This window comes from Narcine bancroftii, chromosome 13, assembly GCF_036971445.1.
Source record: "Narcine bancroftii isolate sNarBan1 chromosome 13, sNarBan1.hap1, whole genome shotgun sequence".
In the NCBI taxonomy this organism is placed as follows: domain Eukaryota; kingdom Metazoa; phylum Chordata; class Chondrichthyes; order Torpediniformes; family Narcinidae; genus Narcine; species Narcine bancroftii.
Window position 1 is genome coordinate 66,448,916 of NC_091481.1, and position 10,012 is coordinate 66,458,927.

Here is a 10,012-nt window from a genome sequence, read left to right on the forward strand (position 1 = left end):
TTAGGTTAATAAATTTACAAATATTGTCTGTTGTTCGTCTTTTTTTAATAAATCCAGTTTGGTCTAGATTTACTATTTTTGGTAAATAGTCGGCTAATCTGTTTGCTAATAGTTTAGCTATTATCTTATAATCTGTGTTAAGTAAAGATATTGGTCTATATGACGCTGGTGCGAGTGGATCTTTCCCTGTCTTTGGTATTACTGTAATTATTGCTGTTTTGCATGAATCTGGTAAGCTTTGTGTTTTATCAATCTGGTTGATTACTTCCAGGAGGGGAGGAATTAATAAATCTTTAAATGTTTTATAGAATTCTATTGGGAATCCATCCTCTCCTGGAGTTTTATTATTCGGTAGTTTTTATATTATCTCTTGTATTTCTACTATTCTAAATGGTTCTGTTAATTTATTTTATTCCTCTATTTGTAGTTTTGGTAGTTCAATTTTAGTCAGAAATTCATCTATTTTCCCTTCTTTCCCTTCGTTTTCAGTTCGGTATAATTGTTCATAGAATTCTCTAAAGTTTTCCTTAATTTCTTTTGGATTATATGTAATTTGTTTGTCTTTTTTCCTTGATGCCAATACCATTTTCTTAGCTTGTTCTGTCTTAAGCTGCCATGCTAGGATTTTGTGCGTTTTTTCACCCAGTTCATAATATTTCTGTTTTGTCTTCGTTATGTTCTTCTCCACCTTATATGTTTGTAGTGTTTCATATTTTATTTTTTTATTTGCCAATTCTCTTCTTTTAGTTGTGTCTTCCTTCATTGCTAATTCTTTTTCTATATTTGCTATATCCCTTTCCAACTGCTCTGTTTCCTGATTGTAGTCCTTCTTCATCTTGGTTACATAACTTATTATTTGCCCTCTGATGAACGCTTTCATTGCGTCCCATAGTATAAACTTATCTTTCACTGATTCCGTATTTATTTCAAATAACATTTTAATTTGTCGTTCAATGAATTCTCTAAAATCCTGCCTTTTAAGTAGTATGGAGTTTAATCTCCATCTATACATTCTTGGAGGGATGTCCTCTAACTCTATTGTCAATATCAGAGGTGAGTGGTCCGATAATATTCCAGCTTTATATTCTGTTTTCCTAACTTTGTCTTGCATGCAAGCTGATAACAGGAATAGGTCTATTCTTGAATATGTTTTATGTCTACCCGAATAATATGAATATTCCTTTTCCTTTGGGTGTTGTTTCCTCCATATATCCAAAAGTTGCATTTCTTGCATTGATTTAATTATAAATTTGGTTACTTTGTTCTTTCTGTTAATTTTTTTCCCAGTTTTATCCATGTTTGAATCCAAATTAAGGTTGAAATCCCCTCCTATTAGTATGTTCCCTTGCGTGTCTGCTATCTTCAAAAAAATATCTTGCATAAATTTTTGATCTTCTTCGTTAGGTGAATATACATTGAGTAAATTCCAAAACTCCGAATATATCTGACATTTTATCATTACATATCTCCCTGCTGGATCTATTATTTCCTCTTCTATTTTAATTGGTGTATTTTTACTGATTAATATAGCTACTCCTCTAGCTTTTGAATTATATGACGCTGCTGTTACATGTCCTATCCAATCTCTCTTTAATTTCTTGTGCTCCACTTCAGTTAAGTGTGTTTCTTGCATGAATGCTATATCAATTTTTTCTTTTTTCTTTTTTCAGTAAATTTAGCAGTTTCTTCCTTTTGATTTGGTTATGTATTCCATTAATATAGTTCAACATAGCCATTTCATACTTTGTTTATCTTTCCTTTCCGTTTCCGCATCATCACCTTTCCTTCTTATCCATTTCAGCTTTCTTTTTTTGAACACTTTATCAGACAACAATTCTAAAACATAAAACATTTCCCTTATTCTCCTATCTAAAATTTCTTTAACCCCACTATCCCGTCCCCTTCCTGAGTTGCCCTTTATCCCTTGTCGGGCAACCACATCTCCCCTCTCCATTTGGATTTGCGAATTCACTCGCAAGCGTCAACTGATTTTGCAGTGACCGTAACTCCTCCCCATCCAGCCCCCCCAGATTTTAATTTTCATATATAACAAAGGCCACTCTCTTAATTCCCTTCTTACTTCCTCTCTTCCCTTTCTTTCCCTTATTAATTCTTATCTATATTTTATATATTTTCCTTTAAATACAGATGCACTCATGTACACACATATATACATACACACACATATATAAATATATATCTATATATATATACACACATACATATTGTTCGTGGTCATTTTTGCTCTCGTTACATATCTTCCTCTCTCTGTCTGTTTTGTAGTTGTTCTGCAAATTTTCGTGCTTCCTCCGGATCCAAGAATAGTCTGTTTTGGTGCCCTGGAATAACTATTTTAAGTACCGCTGGATACTTTAGCATAAATTTATATCCTTTTTTCCCTAGGATCGTTTTTGCTGCATTAAACTCCTTCCTCTTCTTCAGGAGTTCAAAACTTATATCTGGATAGAAAAATTTTCTTTGACCTTTGTATTCCAGTGGTTTTTTGACTTCTCTTATTTTCCTCATTGCTTTCTCCAATATATTTTCTCTTGTTTTATATCTTAAGAATTTTACTAGAATGGATCTTGGTTTTTGTTGTGGTTGTGGTTTAATGTTCTGTGTGCCCTTTCTATTTCCATTTCTTCCTGTAATTCTGGTCTTCCTAGGACCCTGGGGATCCATTCTTTTATAAATTCTCTCATATTCTTGCCTTCTTCATCTTCCTTAAGGCCCACTATCTTTATATTGTTTCTTCTATTATAATTTTCCATTATATCTATCTTCTGAGCTAACAGCTCTTGTGTCTCTTTAACTTTTTTATTAGATTCTTCTAATTGCTTTTTTAAGTCCTCTACTTCCATTTCTACAGCTGTTTCTCGTTCTTCCACCTTGTCCACTCTTTTTCCTATATCTGACATGATCATCTCTAATCTATTCATTTTTTCTTCTGTACTTTTTACTCTTCTTTTTATTTCACTGAATTCTTGTGATTGCCATTCTTTTACTGATTCCATGTATTCTTTAAAAAAAATATCCATTGTCTTGCCCTTCCCTTCATCTTCCATTTCTCTGTGTTCTTCCTCCTCTTCATCTGAGTCCACTCCAGGATCTGTGTCCTTTACCTCTGTCTCTTCTGGTTTTCTTGTTGGGTTGTTTGTTTTATCTTGTTGGGTATTTTTGGTCTTCTTATTTTTATTAGAAGTGTCTTGCTGCTGGTCTTCTTCCTCTGGGTTGGTCATCTGTTGTTTCTTTGATTTCTTTTTACTCTCTTCTTTCTTGGTCTCGTTATTTTCTGTGTCTTCCTCTTGCTGCTTTGTTGTGGCTGTCATTCTCAGCTGTGGAGATCGACTCCTCAGTTGGTCCCCCCTCCCATCAGTGTTATTTTTGTCTTGCGCGGTTGCACACTTTTGCTTGGCTCCGTGTGCCATTTTTGTAGTCCCGAGTTCGGGGCTTCAACTGACCTTAGGGAGCGGGCTTTTCTCTCCGCGGCGGGCCTCCTCGGACAGGTAAGGCCTTCACCTTCTTCTTCTGACGTCCTTTCTTCTTCTCTTCTTCCCGTTGCTTTTGACTTTTCTTTTTTCGCTGCCATTTTCTCCACACCTTTATTTTCATTTTATTTTGGTTTTTGTGTTTTTTCAGTGTCTTTATTTTACTTTTCTGGAGAGGGCTGGAGTTCCCTGACCAGCCACTACTCCATCACGTGACTCCTCCCATCACGAGGCACTTAAAGTGAGCTGAATTGTCAGAGAAAACTGCGTTGCCTGTGGAGCAATCCAAGATTAATGTTTTCTCTCGAGCTCTGAAATCGATGAGTGCAGAACATTTCCTTCTCCACTTCAACTTGATTCAGCCACTTGAGCTTATCCCAAAGTTCACCAAATCCTCGACGCTACTTCCCCAACCTGGCTGCCTACCCGTGATCCCAGATTTCAAACGAGCTCTGCCTCCAAAAGATGCTGATTTTTCACAAAGTTGGGTAAAGCACCAAAGTCTGTAGACACCGTAAAATGAAAAGTTGGGGGAACTCAGCAGATTAGTGCAAAAGAAGTCCAAAACTGGACTGCTCGGGGATTGGATGAGTGCAGATTCTCTGCTCGTACTTTTGAAATTCAGAGTTGAGGAGGAGTGAAGCTTCACTGCCTGCGGATGGAAGACTTGCAGCTTCGACTGCATCTGCTGCATTGCTTAACGTCTCTTTTGCTTTCTTTAATTACTTTTGTACATTACCTTGTTTACGACTTTGTAATTTCCTTGTGATAAGATTATTCTGCACCATGTCAACTTGAAGTCTGAAGCTATGGTTCTGTTCCACAGATGTAATGTCTGTTTCCATGGACTTTAGTCTTTTTTAAATTGCGAATTGTAGACTTTCCAATGTCATATGTTCGCGTTTCTTAATTAGTTCATTTGTCACTAAATTTCAACAAGTTCTTCTTTCTCTTCACACCAAAATTTATCTACTTCAGGATCCATTTTAGGGGTGTGTGAAAATAAAATGTGTGCTATGTACGGTTGCCGCTGGGCATCTGTGGTGCTTACTCATGCATACACGCACACAAATGACCGCTAAATTTAAAAAGTTGAGAGTTTTTGAAAAATCCAGATTCTCGGGTGGTGCAGATTTAGGGCATCTGGACTTTTTGACTTTTTCTGCAAAGGTAACGATACATAACCAACATTTCAGGCTTGATAAAGGGCTCAAACCCAAAACTTTGGGTATTTTTAATTTAAATTTAGACACAGCATGGTAACAGGGTCAGGCTGCCCAATTAACCTACAACCCCCGCTTAATGTCATCCACTTCCACCTCTATCCCCTGGTACAATTCTGAAGTGTGGGAGGAAACTGGAACTCCCCGGAGGAAACCCACGCCGACAGCGTACAAACTCCTTACAGACAGTCATGCTGGATTCGAACCCCGGTCCCGGTCACTGGTGCCCTTGTTATATATCTTTGCTATATGAAGTATGATGTGGACCTGACGAGTTTCCCCAGCTTCGTGTCTTTTTTTTTAATCTTCAATCAGTTATCTGGACAGGTTAGCTGCAAAAACAATAAGCTTTCATTGCAGACTGTAATCTCCCAAGGGCTCACCAGTGCTGCTCATGTATAGATCCTGTTTGTAATGCAGTAAACTGATTATCTGTTTGAGGGAGTGTTTTCGATATAAACAGCCACTTTCGTTTCGTAAAGTGAAATTTGTGGACTTGAGAGTTTTCAATGGTAAAGCAGTCTTTCCATTCTCACCCTCCCGTGTCCAGGTGTGAAGAGGAAGATGTGGAGATGAGTGAGGATGCGTACACAGTCCTCACCAGGATCGGTTTGGAAACTTCACTGCGCTACTCTATCCAGCTGATCACTGCTGCGAACCTTGTCTGTAAGAAACGCAAGGTAGACTGAACATTTCCTACAAGTCTGCTTCCCCACTTTTTGTTCTTCATCCTCTTGCGTGTTCCTTCCTGAGACAAAAAAACCTCAGTGCGTCCTCTTCCTTATCGGGATAGAGCCGTGTAACGTCACCTCCAGATGCAGCATGAAGCTCCTGTGCTTTCCCTCCAGTTGTACCTCTCCATGGAAGTAAAGTTCTCTCCATTCAAAGTTTGCATTGTCATCCCTTAATGGGGAATATTTGATAGAGGTATTTAAAATTATGAAGGGGTGGGGGTTGGGGTGGGGGAATAGGTAGAGTAAATGTAGGTCGGCTTTTTCCATTGAGGGCAAGTGAGATACAAACCAGAGGACATGGGTTAAAGGTGAAAGGGGAAAAGTTTAGGGGGAACTTCTTCACACAGAGAGGAATGGGGGTGTGGAACAAGCTGACAACTGAACTGGTAAATGCATGCTCAATTTGAACATTTAAGAAGAATTTGGACAGGTACATGGATGGGAGGGCTGGGTACGGGTCAGTGGGACTAGGCAACAAAAAAAATGGTTTGGCACAGACTAGAAGGGCTGTAATGTTCTCCGGTTCTAATGCAGAATGATGGGTGATTGGTGCTGATCTTACAAAGCTCAGGAAGGCCAACTAGCCTGCAGAGGTTAGAACTTCGCCTCATGCATGTGGAAAAGTTTGACATCAGAATGAAACACCTTCATCGCTAATCCTGCATGATCTGATTGGTTTCCCCCCACCCCCCCATTCCTTCCAGTTTGCTCTCTTACTTCAACCCTAACCACAGTTTTATCCTGTGTTTATACCAGGGGACAGAGGTGCAAGTGGATGACATTAAGCGAGTTTACTCCCTCTTCCTGGACGAGTCACGATCAACACAGTACATGAAAGAGTACCAGGATGCCTTCATGTTCAATGAAATAAGTGAGTCTGTCCTTGCAGCAGCTGAGGTTATTTAAGAGTGAGAGCATAGTCAATGTATTCAATGTATTATCATGTAATAAAGACAGTGTAATATTACACAGAATTTGTTTTCGTCTGCCAGAAGACAAACAGATTCGCCATCAGCAGAAATTGCCTGAAGTGCCTTTTACAGTCAGAGAAAGAGAAGCAAAAGAGAGTCCCAAGCGTCCATGGATTTGAATCCAGGGCTCCCACAGCCCCTGCGGCTGCAGTCCAGTCCAAACCGTCAGCAACTCAAGCTTCACATCCGTGAATTTGAATCCAGCGCTCCCTCAGCCCCTGCGGCTGCAGAGACCAGTCCAAACCGTCAGCCAACTCAAGCTCCACATCCGAACCTCCGAGCACCCTCGGCCCCCTCTCACATCCCAGTTCCGATTCCTGGTTCCCCTTCAGCCAATGTCGAGCCAGTCTCCAGCAGCCTGCCACCCAGGGTGAATCCTTCGACCACAGTTGCCAGCAGCATGCGTGGGTTCCCTGCCTCTAATCGTCAACAGCCCGCCCTCCGCCTGTCTGTTTCTTCAGCCTCAGGGCCCCTCACTGGTCCGCCGCCATGGTCACCGTCCTGTTGGTCATCTCCTCTGCTTCTCCTTCTCAGACGGGGGAGGGGGAGGTGGTCCTCCCTGTTTTGTACAGTTGCCAAGATTGTGGATGTCACGGTAATTGTTGGCATAATCGAAAATGAGAAAGGTTACAACGGGATTGTGATCGACTGAGAAAGGAGGGGCCAGTGTTGTGTTTTGATAGGTGAAGCCAGGGCAGGGAGTGAAATATGATGTGATTGTAGTAAAAGCCTAAGATTTCAGTAGATGCCCTCCATAGGAATGGGGGGGTGCTGAAGGGTTTTTTGATATTTGTGCTGCAGCAGTAATGGTACAAGAGACACATTTGATTCTGTCCTCCCTGGACCGTAACTGGGTTTGGGAGCTTTGACCAAATTGTCCTGGAAATACTTTCGGCCAGTGACCGCAAACATCTCACTGCCTCCGGAGGTTGAGGTTTGCAAATATTCCAGTTGGCATAGAGTGGTACATTTAATTTAATTTGGTGTTAACTGTGGTTGGTGTGTCGAGCATGCCCATATGGCTGCAGCAAGTAAGAATTTCAGTGCATCTGTACAGTGAAAAAAAACCCGATATCCGGCATATACAGGGATTGGTAGGTACTGGATATGTGCATTTTCTGGTTGCTTGAGACTCAGTTGTAGAATGCCTAACTAATACACCTGCATTTAGAATAAACAGTTTAAAAAGACAAAAAATTTACACTGTACAAACTTCATTTGCAAGAATATATAAACATTAAATATTTTTACTTTATTTTCAGTCACATTCTTTGAAAACATTTAACATTGAAACGTATTTCTTGTCGCTGCATCTCCACAGAGCCACCTGACAGATGAACAATTATATTATAGATAATTAACCCCCCCCACCTCGAGTTTACAGATAAAGCTTTACTAATAAACTTAATAATATACTAATGAAGATGAACTTTTTAAGCAAGGACAGGGAGACATTTAGAGAGTCACCCCAACGGCAAGCAGCATCAACCTGGGCAACGCCGTTTTATTCAAACACAACTTTATTCAAACTTTGTTGAAACTGCCACAACCAAGGCCCTCCCTCCGCTGGCTGAATATTTGCTCCCATCTTCACTAAAGGTTCATGTGTGACTTCTGAGAACATTTACTTTCACAGTATTCAACGTTTTTAAATTTTTATTTATTCTTGTTAATTTCCTCTTTTTTTGTTGTTGGTGCTTGAATTCTGGATACCTGGGGTTTTACTGTATTCATAAAACATGCTTAACTGTAATTTGTGTGTATGACAGCAAACTCCTCGTTAGTCATAACTTGGGTGAAGACAGGAGCTCTGTTTGCCTCCGCACTATGTGGGGATTGATGGAGTCCTCTTTCCAACAGGATTGAGACTAAATTACACTTAAATTTAAATTTAGACATACAACATGGTAACGGGCCCTTCGGCCCCCGAGCCCGTGCTGTCCAATTACATCCAATTCACCTACAACTCACAGTATGTTTTGAAGGGTGGGAGAAAACTGGAGCCCCCAGGGAAACCCACACGGAGACGGGGAGAACGTCCAAGCTCCCTACAGTCGGCGCAGGATTCGAACCCGGGCCCTGATTGCAGGTGCTGTAACAGAGTTACACTAACCACCATGGCACCCCGTTCGTTTACTTTGATCTGCCAGCCTTCATTTACTTTCTCCTCTGTTTTGCAGAAGGTGAGGCAATGGACACCAACTAATCTCCCAGGGTGCTGCAAATGTTTCCCACCAATTGTTACAATTGACATCTCATCGTTTACTGACTTGAACAAAATCTTTCCTGTTGTTTTTATGGTTTGTGTTTTTTTTAATAAATTGTGAAAGTCTTGGCATCTGCTGTGAGTTTTTCTCTCTCGAGTTGCTGAGTTTGAGTGTGCCTGATGTTAGTAGTGGCTAGGCTTTAGTGCACTCATCTGTCTTCTGCCTCGTTCGCGGGGTTTCTTCCCTCCCATCCTTGATGGGTGTGGAATTGTACAAAGTCAGGATGGCCAAGGGTAGCAGGTCTCCTTCCCTGGGGAGCGGGAGGCAGCAGGAGGTGTGATCTCTGGCTCACGGTAATGATTTTTGATGCAGTTTGGAAAGACAACCAAATGTAGGACATGCACAGTAAAGGGTTGGCCACTGAGGAGTGCGGTAGAACAGAGGGATCTGGGAATACAGAGACATAATTCCCTGAAAGTGGTGTCACGGTAATGAGAGCCTTCGTAAGTTGAAGTATTAAGTATAGGAGTTGGGATGTTGTGGTAAAGTTGTATAAGGCCGTGTTCAGTTTTGGTCACCTAACTAGAGGAAAGATGAAAATAAGATTGAAAGAGTGCAGAGAAGATTAACTAGGATGTTGCCTGGACTTCAGGAACTGAGTTAGAGGGAAAAGTTAGGGCTTTATTCCCTGGAGCGTAGAAAAATGAGAGGAGATTTGACGGTGTGGAGGAACCAAGGGACCTTGGCATCTCTCAAGGTTGTCGGGCAGGTTGATAGGATAGCAAAAGAGGCCTATGTGATGCTGGGCTTCATTAGTTGAATTGAGTTCAAGAGATCATGTTGCAACTCTACAAATCTCTGGTGAGACTACATTTAGAATATTGTGTTCAGTTCTGGTCACCTCATTACAGGAAGGATGTGGAGAGGGTGCAGAGGAGATTTACCAGGATGTTGCCTGGATTGGAAAATGAGTCTTGTGCAGCAAGGTTAGCAGAGCTGGGTCTTTTTTCTTTGGAGCGAAGAGGACGAGAAGAGACTTAGTAGTGGTCTAAAAGATTGAGAGGCATAGATCAGGTGGACGGCCAGAGCCTTTTGCCAAGGGAAGGAGTAGCAAACGCCAGGGGACATCTGTGCAAAGTGAAGGGAGAAAGGTTAGGGGCAAGTCTTTTACACAGAGAGATGTGGGTGCCTGGAATCCCTTGTCAAGGGTGGTGGTAGAGGCTGAAGCATTAAGGGCATTTAAGAGAAAGAAAAATAGAGGGTTAAGGGGCAGGAGGGCTTTTTTTTTGGTAGGAATATATAGGTCAGCACGGCATCGAGGGCCAAAGGGCTTGTGCCGTGCTGTAGTGTCCTATGTTCTAATCTTTTAAACTGGAGTGATTTGCCGTT

General features: G+C 41.1%; 1 protein-coding gene across 2 annotated transcripts in view; it reads left to right on the forward strand.

The window, feature by feature from the left end:
- Positions 1-8,754, forward strand: part of ruvbl2 (RuvB-like AAA ATPase 2) — a 42,450-nt gene extending 33,696 nt beyond the window's left edge. Inside the window, exons 13-15 of one of the 2 annotated variants that reach the window (XM_069909147.1) lie at positions 5,262-5,391; positions 6,202-6,316; positions 8,600-8,754. In XM_069909147.1, coding sequence (XP_069765248.1) covers positions 5,262-5,391; positions 6,202-6,316; positions 8,600-8,622 — 268 coding nt within the window. In that variant the 3' untranslated portion in view covers positions 8,623-8,754. Of the gene's footprint in view, positions 1-5,261; positions 5,392-6,201; positions 6,317-8,596 lie in introns of both variants that reach the window. The other variant, XM_069909146.1, reaches the window with a different exon arrangement.
- Positions 8,755-10,012: the final 1,258 nt, after the last annotated feature.